At 38.6% G+C, this 19,106-nt stretch overlaps 1 protein-coding gene across 1 annotated transcript in view; it reads right to left on the reverse strand.

Annotated features, from left to right (window-relative positions):
• dnah6 (dynein, axonemal, heavy chain 6) overlaps positions 1–19,106 on the reverse strand; it is a 94,372-nt gene that overhangs the window by 21,423 nt on the left and 53,843 nt on the right. The window contains exons 53-65 of the mRNA XM_079850561.1: positions 17,681–17,942; positions 17,391–17,514; positions 16,033–16,229; positions 15,572–15,775; positions 12,301–12,426; positions 11,729–11,893; positions 10,609–10,676; positions 9,886–10,066; positions 8,836–9,015; positions 5,959–6,192; positions 5,052–5,187; positions 4,748–4,920; positions 860–1,050 (exon numbers count right to left, since the gene is read on the reverse strand). Coding sequence (XP_079706687.1) covers positions 860–1,050; positions 4,748–4,920; positions 5,052–5,187; positions 5,959–6,192; positions 8,836–9,015; positions 9,886–10,066; positions 10,609–10,676; positions 11,729–11,893; positions 12,301–12,426; positions 15,572–15,775; positions 16,033–16,229; positions 17,391–17,514; positions 17,681–17,942 — 2,241 coding nt within the window. The remainder of the gene's footprint in view (positions 1–859; positions 1,051–4,747; positions 4,921–5,051; positions 5,188–5,958; positions 6,193–8,835; positions 9,016–9,885; positions 10,067–10,608; positions 10,677–11,728; positions 11,894–12,300; positions 12,427–15,571; positions 15,776–16,032; positions 16,230–17,390; positions 17,515–17,680; positions 17,943–19,106) is intronic.

Here is a 19,106-nt window from a genome sequence, read left to right on the forward strand (position 1 = left end):
ATACAAGACTGAAAGTAATAGGAGGACAGGACATTGTATGGCAGCAATGTATTCTGGCAGCTGGTAAAATGATCTGAGCAGAGGCGTGACGTGAAAAAATGACAGAGAGTTAAAAACCATTTGAGAGAGAGGATTTTGGACCCAGTCTAGGAATATAGCAGAAGTATAGCAGATACTGGTTGGCAAACAAGAAAGTAATTCCAGACATCTAGCTATAAAATCAACAGAACATGGGTGAGGAGCTGAGTAAACCAGTGGTCAAGTAAGATCGCTGCTATCATAATGTGGTCCTTAAGGAAAAGCATGTCACCCAGGCTGACACAATGTAATGATACATACCAGGAGGCAATGACTATGTGACCTCTGAATGAGACAGAGAGGAATTTGGTGAGGGATGTCATGGCTGAAAGGAAGAGGAACTTGTCACAATTAAAGCTGATATGTCGACGAGGCACACACAGAGAAGGAGGATATGATGTGTACTTCTGAATGTCATCAGTACAGCAGTGCTAAAAAAGCATGGGTTTTGAAGTACAGTAGTATAGATGAAGAAGAATGAAAGTCCAAACGCTGATCACTGTGGTACCCCAGTTTTAAGCGCAATATAAAGAGCGTAAGCATTTCTTGCAGGAAAACCAGGACAGCAGAGAAATTATCTTCATAAGTATCACATACTGAAGTTTTTTTTTTAAAGGAAATCTGTTTGTAAGCCATCTGAAACATGTAACACATTCGGTATGGATATAATCAACACATGTAGTATTCATTCATGTAAGTTATGTACTTATATGTGCCACTTGTGCCACAACTAGGAGGTGAGTGAGTAAACAGAGTGTATAAATGTCACAGTGCACAGTACCGATCCTGGTATCTTCTCTCGTTGACAAACCGCTGAAATGCTCCCATTGGATCTGACCCCGTGCTTAGAATGAAGACCAGGGGAATGGTTGGGGACATGTCTGTGTACAGGGTTGAAAGATCCACAGGGGGATTCTCCACAAATTGTTGTCCCAAACCAATGATAACAAACTGAGTCACTGCAAACACAACCTGGAACACACAGAGTCAGAGACTTACCATATTTATTTTTACAGCTGATAATGATACATAAGTCACGGAGACTCACATGAAACTTGACACACACAGGCACACACACACACACACACACACACTGGTATTCCTATCATAGGTCAAATTCAAACTTCCGGGTTTTTGCGGGAGCTTATATGCTTTGAGGTCAAATATGTATACGAAAAACCTTTTCATAGGTATAGTTTCTAGGAATGCTCCAAATGATTAGCCTGGAAATCCAGACCCAAATCTGAAAGATTAAGGGTCTGGAATCGACTAATGAAAATCACCCAGCTCGAGGGGCGGCACCAAGCATGCATTTAAAAATCTCACTGCATGCAATTGGATAACACTATGACCAATCACAACAATAAGCCCCATACGCTTAGCTACCAGCAGAGTTAACTGGTAGATTAGACTCTTGCCGTATCCGGTCGGCAAAACTGCAAAAATGTCCTTCTTGCAAAGGAAGGATTCGAGCGCCGTCTTCTGTTCCTTTTTTAGATAAAAAGCGAAGTCTAACTTGTTCATTGTAGCGGTCAAACAACTGGTGCTCATCCATAGCCATCTTGCAATGTTTACTAATGACTTTGACGTCACAGCGCTGTCGTCATCTGTTTAGCTGGCCTGACTGGTGCAGCTCTGATACAGGGGCATATTTAATGAGCATCATTACTCGACGCCAGAGTAAACTCGCTGAGCAAATTCAATTTGTGCTCTCGCGAGAATCCTGGATTTCCAGGGTAACAAATGATTGGTCACTGATCTGAACCAGTTGATAATAACAGTACTTCCTTTGATTATATGCGTGGTCTCTCAGCTTGCCGATCACATTTTTACGACGCAAAAGACGCAAACTTGCTCACACCAGCCGTGACAGGTGCGGCAAATATGAAAAGATCAATGACGGCTGCTTCTCAGTCTCCACAGGGCTAGAGTATAATAATAACGCAGTAAAAGGTGTGTATGCTTCAAACTACTTTTTAAAACCAACCAATCGCCATTAACTGTAGCTACTGTACATCTTTATACATGTGCTGTTTTCCTCATTAGAGCTCCAGGTTAATAGTTGCCAGTAGCAGAGAAGCACAGGTCAACTGACCATCAATCAGAACCAGCCAGTTCCAATTTTTTTTTTTGGCCGATCTCTGTTCCAGACTTGCATTCAAAATGCACTGCAATTATTTCCCCAAATGTCATTTGTGTTGAAATATTACGAAGTCTGTAAACAGTACGTTAACAGAGGCCAGAGATAGGATACGCTGAACATGGACACAAAGCGGAGAGCAGAGAAAATACTGTACCAACAAGCTCACTGTTTTTTTTCTAGGGGGGGACTCAGGTATTCTTATATGTAAGGAGGTGGGCTTCATGGACTAAGGGTTGGGAATCACTGCTCTAAAGGACACTTTGGGAAACGCCTCAGCATGACTGGTGTCTGAAGCACATGTTAAAACGAGACAATGTCATTGACCAACGACAATCTGTGACGTCACCACAGGTGTGACCATGAGTATAAAAGAGCACCTGTATTAGATGTCATCAGCTTTCTGTCTTCAGGAGACTGTTTGTTTTGAACGTGTTTCTAAGCTTTTCAGGAAGTGTCTACCGCAGTGTCAGCGTTATCTGACACCAGGCGATACACACGGCTTGTGCGTAATTTGTTTCGGAGAGGATCATGCGTGTTCTGTTCTCGAGGGAGCAGAATGCATGAATTGCAAGGGCTTTTCCAAGAAAAAGCTCAGTTCACACCTGTCCCTTTTCTTGAGGGAATTAGGACAGGCGTCTGTACCCCGCGATTTGGGACCTGCTGCAGCCAAGGCCCAGCGGAGACAGGTTGAGCGCTGGAGGAGGAATTTGTCTCTCTCTCGTTCCCCTGCAGCTCACTTGAGCGATCTGCTAGACGCGGATGTATTTTCTCTGAATAAGTCATCCAATTTAGCAGACAGCACACTTTTGGCTTCCAGCCAAGAAGAGCAGGATGTGGCTGATGAGGGCGATGATACACAGATGAAGCCCTCTCAGCCTGCCTGCCCCGTGTACGAGGAGCTGCTAGAAGTTATGGAAGTTATTAAGGAAACGCCGCAGATTGCTTGCGGGCGTCTTGATGAGCGTTTTTTGTCTGACCATAAACATGCAGCTCCTGTGAGTCTTCCATTTCTCCTGGACCTTCATGCTGAGGTGGAGGTCAGGCTGGTGCGGCAGGTCAGGCTGGTGCGGCTCTGTGTTGCAGGCCTACCAAGCGCACCTGCTAAAAGATCTGGATGAATTCATAAGCAGGCAGCTTCCTTAGGTCTTGAAGTAGTAGCTTGAGCTGCCTTAGGGCTTGAGCTGCCTCCCACTAGAGTGTTTAAAGAAGCAGGCAGATTCCTTATGTCTCGTGAATTTGTGGCTGCCTCCCCCAGTTCGGGGCTTTGTGTAGGTGGTCCGTTCGCAAACCTTGGCAATACTTTTTGGGTTGAGTTGCCACCCCTAATTTGGGTTCATTAAGTAGGCAGCTCCCTCGTGTCTTATGAAGCTAGGGCTGCCTTCCCCAGAGTTTGGGGTCTAAACAGGCAGCCCATCTCGGAACCACTTCAATTTAGGTTGAAGCTGCCTCGCTGAAGTAGGCAGTTCCCTTACGCCTTGTGAAGCTAGACTGCTTTACTCTAATCAGGCGGTCCATTCACAGAGTCATTGCACTGCATTCTATGGCTCATGAGGTGTACTTCCTCCCTTTCTATTTAATAGGAAGTTCCTTCATGGGCATTTAATGGAGCACCGAATCTTATGCAAATTGGGGAAGCCCACACCATGGCAATATCCAAGGGAGCCTCCTACTACAAAACCTTGAGGCTGTTAGAATGAGTGCACTTTCCCCATTTGGGTTCCATGCACAGTCCTTGTCACAGCTTCTGAGCACTCGCGATCTCCTACTGTAGGTAAGGAAACTCACGTTGAGCATGTAGCCCCCTTACAACTACAGTATCATGGGCAGCTGCCTCCAGGTCTTTAGCAGGTGATTTACAAGCTGTTTTCATAGGGAACAATGTCAAATGTCAACATTTGGTCTTCATAACATAGGGTTTACCAGGCACACACACACACACACACACACACACACACACACACACACACACAAAAACACACAGAGTTTTCATGTTTTATGGGGACTTTAAATAGACTTCAATACTTCATAGAGAAGAGTCTCTCCTGAGATATAATATGTTGTTCTGAACTTGCAATTCTGAGAAATAAATTGTGAGAAAATAACTCAAAATTGTTAGTAAACTTGGAATTGTGAGAAATAAAGTCAGAATAGTGAGACAAAGGCTGTAATTACCTTTGTTGTCAGTAAGACTTTTATTTTTTATACTTTTATTCAGCAGAACAAATCTGAGAAAAATTCTGAAAAAAGTCAGTCAAAATTGCGAAATATAAACTTTTATAGTTTTGAATATAGATTATAGTCAGAAATGTGTGTAATGAATTTGCAATACTGAGAAAGTAAGTCTGAATTGTGCGATTGTAACTCAAAATTGTAACTTGGAATAAACTCAGAATTGCAAGAAATATATATTTTTTCTGTGTTGGAAACAGTCTAAACAGTCTAAGTAAATGTACTGCAACAGTTTGGACATTACAGTAATTACAATTCATATCAAATCACATTTTTTTATTATTATTATTATTTTACCTTCTCCTCCATGAAACTCTTTATGAGGATGAGTTTCTGGAAGGCCCCAAGCCGCTGGTTCCAGTGACCTCTGACCTGTGGCTGTTTCTCAGAGGGTATGTCTTCTGAGAAAGGAGGAAGGTCAGTAACATACCCGTCCCACTGCTTCGGGTTTACTGTTACCTCCAGTTGCCCTACAGAGAGGGAAAAATAGTGTTAGGATAAGAATTACTGTATGATTTCTATTTTGTGATTGATGCTATGCAAGAAATTATAGAAGTACAGTATGAGCCAGTGACATTTTATGGAAAATTAAAAAACATACCTAGTTTGACAGAGATAGGTGTGGATATCATCTCTTTTTTAATGCCATTAAAGCAGGGTAGTCGGTCTTCTAAATTACAACAAGTCTCCCAGGCAAAATCAGACAACCATGGCACTTCTGGCTTCTCTGGCAATCCCTGCAGTGGGAAAGGGGAGTGTTATGCATGTAGGAAAGTTCCTGTACGTTTGTGCATAGGGCTGAGAGTAATATTTCATCATACTGATATGTCAAAAACTATCAAATAGCATGAACTAAGGTTTGAGACTTTGATCAAGCAATTCATTTTAGTATGAAAATTGGCAAACATTGGAGTAGACTGAAATATAAAACCAGCCAAAATTAAGAAAATGAAATAGAAACAGTATATTGGATGATTTCACTTGGAATCTTTTTTCTCTTATTTCTCTCCCCAAATAACTTTTCTCCATTTTTCGCACTTTCTAAACACTATTAACATCCTATACTAAGAAGTTCGTAAATAACGACAGGATGAGATATCAAGTTTAATACTAAGGGTTGTGTATATATCTCTAGCAACAGAGATGCTTGCCTTAGCAACAGAACAGAAGTGGACTGCAAAAAAGCACTGTTTCAACACACTAAAACAATCTAACAGTGCACTGTGAAAGAAATGCCTTTTTGATGGGGGCATATAGCACAGGCCCCTGAGGAAAGGGAAAAAAAATAGAACAAAGCTCTCCAATCTAACAATTAACACAATTTAAATCTCATTCATGACTTGTAGAAGGATAATTGCCAACAACAGAATTATAATAAGAACACACATACATAAGCACTCTCTCTCTCTCTCTCTCTCACACACACACACACACACACACACACACACACACACACACACAGGTGTTCTTTCTTTCTCTCTCTCATATGCCCTCTCCACATCTCTGACCTTCTCCATGCCTCCAGCCCCTCTCAGAAAGAACTGCCACTCCTGCTGGGAGATCTCTCCCCTCTGCATCATGATCTCCACACACAGCATGAAGCTGTAGATGGCCTTGTGTTGCTCAAAAAGGCCACGGGACACGTTCGTGTAGGCACTTAGCAGAGTCTGATCCAACAGGATCTGTAGTCTCACACTCAAATCTGTGTGCTTCTCTGCTGACTCAATAGTATTGTTGAACAACTGTGAAGAAATTTCCAGGGAATACATGAAATGTCAAAATGTATACCTTAAATGCACTGGAAGTCGCTTTGGATAATATAGATATATATCTATATACAAACACACACACTACTGTTCAAAAATGTATCAAATAAGACAGTAAAGACATTTATGATTACAAAAGATTTATATTTTAAATAAATTGTTATTTTGAACTTTCTATTCATCAAAGAATCCTGCAAAGATGTTTCCACAAAAATATTAAGCAGCAAAAAAGTGGAACCCTTTCAAAGTGGAACTCAGCACTGTGCCTTGGATGTACGCTATGAGGAATGGCATCGGTGTAACCGGTGTCTGAGGCACGTGTATACACAACAATTTCATTGGTCGACAACAGTCCATGATGTCGACGACAGTCTATGAGTGTCCGTGCCTATAAGAGAGCGCCTGCAATAGACGTCAACAACTGTTTTTGTCTTCAGGATATGCTTGTTTGTGTGCGCATTTAAAACAAACGCTACTGGTGGAGTGCGTTTGACTCCTCGAGGAAGCTGGAAGAGACTGGTAAGAAACTTTGTTTTTCCTTGATTTTCACCTGACGGATAATAGCATTTGCACAAGCATGTTTTGGCTCTCGAGGGAGTCATAGGCACTCATAGCAATGCATTTGTGGTAGCAGATTGTGGTGATAAAAATCTGGCTTTGAACTGATCACGTTCAGCTCCTAAGGGAGTTGAAAGAATGCTTTGTGATGTGGTCGCGGTGAGAAGCTCCACCTAAGCTTGACTCTCTTGAGGGTTGAAAGTTGAGCACCTAGGTGGCCTTTGAGTCTGCACCAGCCTTGTTTATTTCACATGCACACATTTGGCACAGGGCTTGAGAATAGAATAGTGCATTTCTTGTTGCTCTACTAGGGCTAGTGCTAATCTAAATCTAGCACTAGGTATAGCAGGTCCTAGATGAGAGAGTTAAGCTGCCTCCACCAAGAGGGATATTTAAGTAGGATGGCTCCTCTCTTTGAAGGATAGCAGTGTCGAGGTTCGTAGCGAGCGTTTACCAGGCTCCCTTAGGCAATCTGTTCTTCAGAGTTGAGTGTAGAGTAGAACCCTCCCCTTCTGTCTGGGTTTTAAAGTAGGGTCCTCCACTCCCTGCTGGAACCTCAACTGGTCATGTAGAATCTAACAAGTAGAGGTTAAATTGCCTTTTAACAACTCTTATTGTTATTAGGCAACCTTTGTAAAGTGCTGGGAGTCTAGGGACCCTGGACAAGACCTACTGTGTGGGTTTTAAAGTAGGGTCTTCCATTCCCTGTTGGAGCCTAAACCAATCTCTTAGAACCTGGCAAGTAGAGGTTAATTTGCCTTCTGGCAGCTCTTCTTGTTATCAGGCACATTTGTCAGGTGCTGGGAGTCTTGGGTCCTGTACTAGTCAAGGCAGGGTGTGAGCACTTTCTTCCGATTGTACTGGGGTAGTAGAGCTGAAGCTCCATTGAGGCTTCCTAGAGGTTAAAATTATATGTAGTGAATAGTTATTCTAAATGAAAACCCCCATGTTTGCTCCCTCTAGTGGTAGTGGTAGGCTAGGGTAGTGCATAAAATGGTCTCCCTGGGCCAGTATTCCCAAATAGCTGTATCAAGTTAAAGAAGCTGATGTAGCTAAACCTTAGAGATCTGCTTCTGGGCCACAGGTGGCTAAGGCTGGGCCCACAAGTAAGGCATATGAGCTTGGGTAATGGTCGAAGGGAATATTACCACTTGACGGTCTATGAGTCTTAGGCTGTACCCTGTGTGGTTGACGCTTCTGACTCCGGCTAAACAAGTCCATAGAGTCAATAATGCTATGCCCCTTGTGGTTGTGCATAGGTACAGCTAATGAGGCTGGCATTCCCTCAGCATGGCGGAGTGGGTATTTGTTCCCCATAGCGTCGATCCAAGGCGCAATGTTGACTTCGAAAGGGAATATCTCAGGTAATGAATGTAACCATGGTTCCCTGAGAAGGGGAACGAGGTACTGCGTCTCATTGCCATGCCTCGGGCTTCCCTGCACCTCTCCTTTAGACAAAAAAAGTTGATGACACTATTGCAGGTGTCCTCTTTTACGTACAGGCTAGTGTAGTGATGTCATGGACTGTCGTCGGCCAATGAAAATGTCTTGTGTATACACGTGCTTTAGACATCGGTCACACTGATGCCGTTCCACACAGCGTCGATCTAATACGCAGTGTCTCATTCCCCTTCTCAGAGAACCATGGTTACATTCGTAACCTGAAACGTTTTCAACAGAACAATAATTAGAATATTAGAATATATTAGAATATTAGAATACCAGCATATTAGAATTATTTCTAAAGTATCACGTGACACTGAAGACTGAAATAATGGCTGCTAAAAGATAAATTGACAAAATGTAATAAATTACATTTTAAAAACAGAAAAGAGTTATTTAAAATTGTAATAATATTTCACAATATTACTAGCTTTTATTAGCTTTTTATTGTATTTCTGATCAAATAAATTCAGCCTTGGTGAGTATAAGAGACTTAAAGAGAGAATTTAAAAAAATCTTACCGACCCCCAAACCGGTAGTATAATATAAAAATATTATTTTTGATATATTACATCCTGAAAAAAATATTATAGAATGATTACTCTTAAAGGAAATTACCTGTTTAAAGTACTTTAGGGAGAATTGGTACATGGGGTCAATCTCAGACAGGCTGGCAATGACAAAGTACATGATGGAGCCACGTGTGGCAACAGGGCGATATTTCTCTCTGGCTGCATTGATCATCTCCTCTGTCGTCTCCGCCTCCAACAGCCGAGACTTAATGGCCTGAGATGTCACCTGTACAAGAGAAAAGAGGATAAATTGTCAGCTGATCTGCTCTATGTCAAGTATAAGTGTTATATTCCAAACAGAGACAAATGTAATGATTTGAAAGCTTGATGTGTTTGTAAAGAGCTCTTAAAATGCAAAAGGAGCTGTAAAGCCGTCCACATTGACAGCATTATAAGTGTCGCAGAGATACATGAGACTGTAGCAAAGGTGTCAGAGGGAGACAGAGTTTTTGTCTTTAAGACAGACATTTCGTTCATTGCCGGCCCAACCTATCATTCATTTATCTATCTATCTATCCATCTGTTCCTCCCATTCAGGCCTTCATAACTCTGTGGGTATCGGAAGAGTGACAGGCAGTGATGTGCTTGCTCATAGTTGGCAGTGGCACAAACATACTATTTTGAAGGAATTTGCTAAAAATGAAGTGTGCTAAAACAAATCCACAGAGGAAAAGCTAAGGATTAAAATATGTCAGCACTCATTCCCAAATAAACACGTAACCGCTATCAAATGAGGCTATTTTCTTTTTAGTTGAGTGTGGAATTTGAAATTATTTTAAAGTAAACATCTCCTTTTTATATAAAGCATTTATTAGTATAGTGGGGGGAGTTTTAATGACAATTATTAAACAAACAGTGGCAACCAAAGGCACACTAAAAATAAATCAATGTAAATGTCAATGTTGCCTTGGTGAGCATAAGATAAAAAAAACAATTCCAACCCCAAACCTTTGAACTGTAGTTTTATAAGTCAGTTTAGAGTAACCAGTTTAAATTCCATAACATGCTTTTCTACATAATCATTAAATTGCTTTTGTCCACTACTCTGCTCAAATGTCATTCCCTCTCTTTAAATTTCTGACCGCAAACCACTGACCTTTGACTCTTGTAAAGTTTTTATAAGATCCACATTGTCGAGGATGTTGCCCTCAGAGGTGAAGAGCAGTTTAAGGATTCGGTCCTCAATAGCTTTCAGCTGGTTTCGGTCTGCATTGATGCGAATTATCAGCTGGCTTCTCTGTTCTTCCAAGTCAGGACGCTCTAGACGGACTACATCACTGGGCACAGACAGAAATAAATGATCACTACAAAGTCAACCAATATTTTACATAGTGAGCATTGGCAAGAGAATAATAAGTTAATCAACATCAAATAATATTTTTTGTTAGACATCTTATGTCATGAATTACAAATGCACCCAATGCAGTTGTAAATGTGTCTTGGTTGGTCAGTTTTGACTGGAACACCTAAGATGGATGGTAGTAGAAGGTGAAAAGAGGCCAAAGTGAATTTCTTTTTAACTCTAATACTGTGAGCTAGTTAGCCTCTTATGCTACTATATTATTCTATTGCTTCTTGCTTTTAGAAAAAGAAAAAACACTGATTCAGCTGCTGTCTTTTAGGTGAATTTGTAGACCTTTGGAGGATTCAAATTTAGGATTTATTATATAAACTTTATTAAGTTTTTCTATATAGCAAAGAAAATTCCAAAAAATATTTTCCAAAAAAAAAAAAAAAACGTTTCTCATAAAGTTTAAAATTCAACATCATGTGTCCCGGGTGTTCATTTTGAATCTGAATAGTAAAAGCAGAGGATTACCTGAGGATTTGATCTTCCAGTCCAGACTTGGTAACAGTAAAGTTTATGATAGTCACTTTGATGCACACCTGACATGGAAAATTGGTTACAAAACGATTATGAATGTGTAGCTTAAAGGGGTCATATCCTAACTTGTACAGTCTCAATATTAATTGAAAGCAAGCTACATAAACAACTTTTTCTAATTTAGATGTTGATGATGTGATGATGGCTCAGAGAAAGGTGGACATGGTCATGAAAAATGTAATTGAATAAATAGCACAATCTAAACATGTATTCTTTAGGGGCATGTAAATAATGATTGACATTATCTGCTAAATGAATCCCCCAAGAGATGCTGCTGTTGTCCCTTTCCTCTCTAAAAATCCTCTGGAGGTGTTTTGTATTTGCTGTCTGTCTGTGAGAATGTTTCTTTAGTCCAGACTGGTCTTTCAGCATAGCTCATCTCCCTTATTTAAGCTGAGATGACAGGTCTGTCCTGTCTCTAATGCTGGAGCTTACAACGGCACAGCCCCGTTTGACAGGCAACCATATCTGGTGGTGTGCTCTCTGCCTGCTGCAAGCGCTGTTGCCCGTGGTCCTGTCTGTTATGATTGCTAGAGCATTGTCTCTTGGCAGGTGGGCGCTGATCCGCATCCACCCCAGAATTATACAGCGAGAGATGATATGGCATGGAGCCAGAGAGGGATTGGTGCACAAGGTGGTGGCAGAACAGATATGTGAAGGGCTAGTGCCAGCCATGTCCACTTTGCTACAGTGCCAAACCCAGTTGACCTTAAACAGGTGTCAACCTCGACCCCAGAATCCCCTTTCTAAATACCCCCTCATTGTTTATAAAATAAACAATGAGATGCTAATGAAACATACAATAATTACATTAAAAAAAGGGGTCAGACATTTGCATGGAAGAATGAATTATCATTGTCTCTTCCAGTAGCCAATGAATCCATGTGACTGAGACCATACAACAAATATTTTAATTAAATAATAATAATAATAATAATAATAATAATAATTAAATTAAATGCAAATAAAAATAATTAAAAACTTTATATAATTTTGTGTTTCTTGTAAATATAATTTTATGTATTTCCTCAAACACACACACACACACACACACCTCAGGAAGATAGTGGGGATTGGCCATTTTGGTGGTCATGTAGAAACGGAAATTTTTATCATAGTCAATGTCAGAATCTCCCAGTCGGATCAATGTTCTGCCACCTAACACAAACGTCTGCTTCAGAAGAATGGGTTCCAAAGCAGGGTCTAGAGTTTCTTTTAGCTGCAAACACACACACAGACATGAGTGAAATGCATGATATTTCATCATTTTGCTGTTAAGATTAATATCATTCAGCATTCATTTTCATTTTAGGTCTCTTTTTGGTACAAACTGGCCTAAAATAAAGGGAAACCATACGTTTCAGTAGTCAGAAGTGAAAACAAAGATGACTGAAACTAGATTCATCAGATAAATCACATCTGGCAAGAGTCAGAACTAATAAACAGACTACAGAATCACTCATTTAAGACTGAATTAAACCATTCAAAGCCGATCAGATCAGTTTGGAAGTGTTATCACTTCCTCACAACTGTAATTCATAATTTAAAATATTTACTTGCTTTTTTTCAGTAGTGAATTTGTATTTAAATTTGACTAAAAAGTGTCAAAGGTGAAAGAAGGGTTACCTCCTCCAGAAGTACAGGCATGCCCAGCCGGATGGAGTTCTCAAGTGTTCGGAGGAAGCCTGCGTCAGTTAGCTTGATCACCTTTAGACCGTTCTTTGCCTCTTTAGATCGTATCCAACGGTTTGCCTAGATACAAAATGAAAATATAGAAAATGTAGGTTGTAAAGGTTGTATAATGTCATGTAATGTGATTCCCCAAAAACTTTATAAATTTATGCCAGATAATAATAATATATTAAAAAATTATGCCAAATTATTTAAGAATTTCTTTTAATGAGCCTTTTTTTTCATTATGACATTAAGACAGTTGTATGCCCCAAAATATTAAATATCAAAATAAAATATCAATATCAATATCAATATCAGAAAATAATGATATGCTCATTCAAGAATAGGCATATGCATTGTATGTATTAATTGCATTGTTAATGTATTTTAATCATTTTAAATAAAATAAAGGTAATAAAATAATACATAATCTATTAATTTAAATACTTTAATAGATAGCTTCACATCACTGACCATAATATAAAGATGATGACATAAAGCGATATGATATAAAATACATTTTTTAATCATCATGTGCGTGTACGTATGTGTGCATGAGTATATTTGTGTGAGAGACAGAGAGACACACAGAGAGAAAAAGATAGATACTATCTTTAGAAAACTATCTTTATCAGATGGAAAGGATGTGACAATTGACCCTTTGTAAAAAAATCTGTGAGGAAGTAGATTCTGCTGAAATGAAGAAAGTAATGCACTACTATATAAAAGTGTGTATGTGGAATCTAAGCATCATGCCATCACTGCCACTAAGCAGAGTGGAGCTGAGTTGAGTGTAGAGTGTTTGTGTCATGGTATTTGTGTGTATATAAATGCGAGACAGACTGATGTTTGAATGTCTGTTTCAGTCTCTCTAGATGACAGATTCTCCCAAGAGAGACAGCTGGATGGAGAGAGAGCAAAACACAAACGACAAGAAAGAGCAGAGAAAAAAAGGAGAACGACAGCCAAGTGTGCTGAAACCGGAGGACAGTAATGAAAATGGAGAGGGTGGAATGGGAGAAAGATATTTGTATGGTAATGCAGAGTCTGGTTGTTTTCCTATTTGGATTTTGAAGGCTGTACTTCGTACCAGTTTGACAACATCTCCAACCAATTGAACAACACTCAGCTATTAAAGATGTCCTTCACCTGACGCGTTCATTTATGTCACAGAGAGGATATGAAATGCAAAATGGGAATCCAATGGGAATAGATCTATTGAGGTGTCAAGAATTATTCCGCAAGCATCTTTCAACAAGTCAGTGTAAGTTTAGCACCATATTACTTCCATTTGTCCCTAAACCTAAGACTTTCATGGAATAGATTGAAAATATGGATACAACTAGACTAAACTCTTTACATTCACAGTACTCTATTTCAAATTACCTGTCTGTGCTACACTGATCCAATCATCAATGTCTTTCATTTGACTCATAATGCAGGTAGTGCAAATACTGTGAAGTTTTAAAAGTCAGTTTAAACACACTACTGTTATACACTGATGTTTGGGATCAGTATAATTTTTTTATTCTGCAAGGATGCAAGTGACAGTAAAGATATAATGATACAAATTATTTCTATTTCAAATAAATTATGTTATTTTGTACTTAAAAAAAATCTTGAAAAAAATGATTAGTTTCCACTCAAATATTAAGCAGCACAACTGTTTTCAACTGTGATAATAATAAGAAATGTTACTTGAGCACCAAATCAGCATATTCAAAGAATTCTTAAAGATCATGTGACTGGAGAAATGGCTTCTGAAAATTCAGCTTTGCAATCACAGAAATAAATGGCATTTTAAAATACCGGTACATGAAAATAGAAAAGTTATTTTAAATTGTAATAACATTTAACAATATTATTGTTTTACTGTATTTTGATTACATAAATGCAGTCTTCTGTCAAATCAGTAAAAAAATCGTACCGACCCCAAACTTTAAATTTTCCAAAGTTTAAATACTTTACCTATCCAATCTATTATGTAGAGGTTGATATGCTTAATATGCAGAGGTTTTAAAATTTAAGGAATAAATTTAAGAAATAAATTAATGGGAAAACAATATATCAATATGTTCTCTAAATGTACATGTCTAGGGAGAAACACAATGAGTTGTATTAGCAAAACTTTAGAGCTTGACAATACTACTTAAAAAAGATATCCATTACTTTTTAATTAATTTGACAAAAACAAGACCTTAATTTCTATATGGGCAAAGTTCGACTTTTTAAGACTTGCAGGAACCCTGATTTATAGGTCCCCAAAAAGTGTAAACAGTGTGAATTTAGGGTGGGTCTATTTGATAGTAGACAGAAGGAGCATTCTGAAAACTTATGAACGCAGACATTTTTTGCAAATCCATTTGATGACACTAATGCTGTAGAAATGTACATACTGTACTTCGTCTGTAAGAATAAGTTAATATGAAACAAAATAAGCATGAATATAAAATAAGACAGAAAGGAACACTATCTGTACATACACAAATATAAACAGATAAATAAAGTATATACACTTTATACTGCAAATCTATAGGGTGTCTACTTGAAATAATGCAAATTAGCAATGAGCAAAGCCTTTTCAATTACATTAGAAAAATGTGGTAGTGTTTGATGTAGGATGGTTAAATGTGCAAAAGATATGCATACTAATTGTCGTATAGTAATGGAATGTACTGTAGTGTACTGTACTGTAGTGTATGGTGTCATGTGAGAGTTTATGGTATCAAGCAGTCCCTTGGCAGTGTCCTCATTAAGAATTCAGAGTGCTGGAGGGAAGTAGCTCCTCCTGAGCCTATTCATGCAGGTCATGAGACCGCAGTAGCATTTCCTTGGCCACAACAGTGGGGAAAGTCTGTGGTTGGGCTATCATAAATGTTGATGTCACCATCAAGTTTGCATGGGGTAAACTATAATGATCATCCTGAAACAGTGTGTGGCAGCTGTTTTGCCTGCCAGAAAAATAACTTATTAACTTCCTTTCGACCCAAAAATAAGCTGCTTTTGAATACACTGATCCTTCTTAACCCTTTCATGAAGAGTTTTAATGTTTATGTGAGGTACTGTAGTCTAGAAACTATACTGTTTTGCACCATTTAAAAGGACTATAAACATCATTATTAAATTAGAATTTGTTCTTGTGACTTGCCTTGCTAATAAATTAACAAGGTACTGTATTGGAACACAGAGCACTGATGGAAGGTTTGGAAATGTTAGAGGTCACCTGATCTTGAGGGTCAATCATGAGTGGCCAGCGGCGTCCCCGCATCACAAGTATTCCATTCTCTGTGGAGACATTATCCCGCGGCAACCCTTCGGCATTCCACTGTCGGATCTCGTAGGGATCTCCTAGAATGCTGATAAGACTAAAGTTGTCACTGATAGGAATCCCTAACTGTTGACAGCGTGTGATCCAGTGATCTATAAGCTACAGGAAAAAGAAAAATGTTTATTAAACACATATGCATTTCCCAGAAACAAGTGTCAGTGTTCAGTAAGCTGAAGGGGAAATTCTGTTTTAATGTCATAGTTTGGTATGGTGGACGACTGACATAGGTCAGGAGAAAGAAGATACGACAGGCTTGACTTTAAAGACATTCTAGAAAATCTTTTAGAAATTCTCAGTGGCATTACATAATCAAGATATGTTATGGAGTAAGAAAAGGTTGTGATCTAATATACTACCAATTGTCTGTAATGGGAGGTGAAGGCTCCATAATAAGCCACGCAAGCTGCAGCGATGAACACATTTCCAATGACGTTGTGGATCTCCTGCTCAAACAGAGTAATGCATTCCTGCCATCGCACCTGCTCATCTCCCAGAGCAGATGTTAACTTTCCCGACCGACCCAGGCGTGCTTCAGTCAGAGCCCTGGTTTTAGCTACAACCCACATACAAACATGCATTAACATACACACAAATTCATATGACACATGAAAATGGAAAGCAACCTATCCTGTGTGGCACCTTAAAAATAGTTCACTATTTTAAAACATTTTAAATGTGTCTGGAGACCCCTGCAATTTGTTGTGCCATGTGTTTTTGAAAACAAGAATGTGTGTTATGTTCCTTTAAGAAATCCATTTGAACTGGTCCAGGCTTCCATAAGACTGGTAAACTAGAAATGTCGACAACCTGACTAGTCGACATGAAAATGTGTAGTTTTGTACATGCACAAAATTCCACTATTACTGGACCCACAGCGTATATAAAGCACTGCATTGATGATGTATTTTTGTAGGGCAACTCAGAAGTCAGAATCACCCTGGTTCCCTCGACAGAAACCCCATAGGACTGGCTTTTGGATTATTGCAGAAAATAACAACTCTTGAATTTTGAAGCCTAAATACAATCGTAAGAAGCAAAAAGCTAAAAATAGGCTATAAAGGAACTACACCACGGTCATATGAGTTCACCATCACTTCCAACAACTCTTTCAATTTTTTATTAAAAAATAGTTAGTTTGCAAGAGCGCGATTATAAACACAACAAGGCTGTGAAAGCAGACTTAGTGAGTAGATGAGTTTTCCTGTTTGTTGTGATGTTGCTTTATGTCTCCAACAACAGTCTCTGTAGTCCGATTTAGCCACTTGTTATCAACTGACTTTTTAAAGACAAGTAAAAGCTTTAAAAAAAAAAAAATCACAAAGTAGTATAACTGATGTATTTTATAGACCGTATTTCAGGCATTTAACTAAAAACCCATCGATGGGACCGAAAGTGCTAAAATGGTAGCTAGTTTTTGGATTTTGGCCAACAAAAATGTGTCATCCCTGCAGGATAATAATATAATGATGCCCTTATTTGTAATAAATGTAAATCTAATTCACTCGACTTTGTACAGTTATCCGCAAAAAAAAGCCTTCTTTCAATTTTAATTCTATTATATTGTTTTTTCTAAATCCCTTTATTTGGCCCTGACACAATTTCTTGCTTTCTGTCATTTAATGGCCTCAGTGACACATTTAACTAATTTAAATAATTATAAAGTTGTAAAAAGCTTACACACTATCTGTCTCATCTCTCTCTTTTTCTATCTCACCTAACGCCTCTTTTTCAGCCACACTGGACTCAAACTGCTCCTGCAAAACTTTGATTTGGCTCTCCACATCTTGTAGTTTCTCTTGCTTTTCTTTTAAGGTGGACATTGTTGCGTCCAACTCGGCCTGATAAAAACAAATCAGATTAATAATCACAGCAAACAATACACAGTGAAAATCATAATGGAGCAATGTAAATGATACTCATAATGCATTATAAATTAACTCTGTATCTTTATCATGTTCTCATTTAACATACACACACACACACACACACACAAACTAGACTCACCTGAGCAGTAGCCAGTTTTTCACGTTTGGGTCCAACCTCCTTCACAACTCTTGAGTACAGATCCATGGCTCTCACCCACATACACATGGACTTGCAGGCCTTGGACACTTTTTCCACTTTTTCAGGTACAAAGTCTGGATTGTTAATGTATTTCTGAAGCTTCTGAAGAATCTGAGGTTTGATATTGTCCTTTTCATAGTCCATCAGCTTTTTCAGGAAGTTGCCGTCACCCAGGACCTGCTTTGCACTGGCCCAGTCTGTCCTAGTTAGAGGGAAACAAGGGAATGAAAGGACATGTAGACTACAGCTACTGTAGCAACTAAATCAATAGGTTTCTTTGACTCAAAGCATGTATAGCCAGTTTGTCACTATGAAATGTAGAATTAGGTAGCTAGGAAATAGAATCTATATTACCAAAATAAAAATAGAGATACTGTGATTCAGAAAACTGCCTTTTTGTAATAACTAAATAAAATGATGAATGTCCTGTTTCATGAAGATAGGTAAAGTGGATGTACAGTAAAGTGTTCAAATCCTACAAGACTCAAGACGTTTTCAAGTGTATTTTGTTCTTTTCTTTTGACAAATGATTATGACCGGTATATCTGAATGTTCAACATATTACAACACCCCCACATCCATTCCATCAACCCTTAATTATATTATTAGATTTAACACCAGCTAGATGAGTACGCAGCTGGAAATATAAAACAAAGGCGATTAGAATAGCAGTTGATTTAATGTAGGTGATTTCCAGCCGCACCAAAGCAAATCACATGAAATTAATTCATAAATATTTAACACCTGAGAAAATAAAAAATCAGGCAATAGAGAGAGCAAGGCGTCTAATTATGTACTGGAGTTAATATTTTAAACTCATACTGTACATATAAAATGTTAATCTAGAGCAATTAAAAGTCTCATATAAAACAGCAAATGAACTGCACACTGTTTTGTAAGTAATATTACAAGTCATTACGAAATGCTGTTCGCAACACATTTTAATCCCATGAAGTTAAATATCTCCAAGTGAAACTTGGTATTTAATGCAAGTCGAGTTGAGTAAAAGTATGGTCTGATTTTATCTATTGTAAATGAAATGTATCATGAAAAGTGGTCTATATGACAGGTGGTTGAAAGTGAGGGGTTGAAAAATATGGATGAATAATTCACAGTAAGACCAGGAACATGTATTAAGAAAGTAAATGGGGTCAATTTTGATTTCATGTTGAGTTTAAACTCCACTAATCTGCCACTTAGATACAGCAGAGGTTTAATATCATGAGCAAATTGAACAATTAGAAGGATAAAAGAACAGCGGAGAGAGAGGGATGTGAAGGGACAGAAACACAGACTGTTCAGTCGGTGTTATGACATTTTAAAACACCCATTAAATTGGTGTCTTATAACGTTAATAATGAGTAGC

Source organism: Squalius cephalus (genome assembly GCF_949319135.1).
Source record: "Squalius cephalus genome assembly, chromosome: 2".
In the NCBI taxonomy this organism is placed as follows: domain Eukaryota; kingdom Metazoa; phylum Chordata; class Actinopteri; order Cypriniformes; family Leuciscidae; genus Squalius; species Squalius cephalus.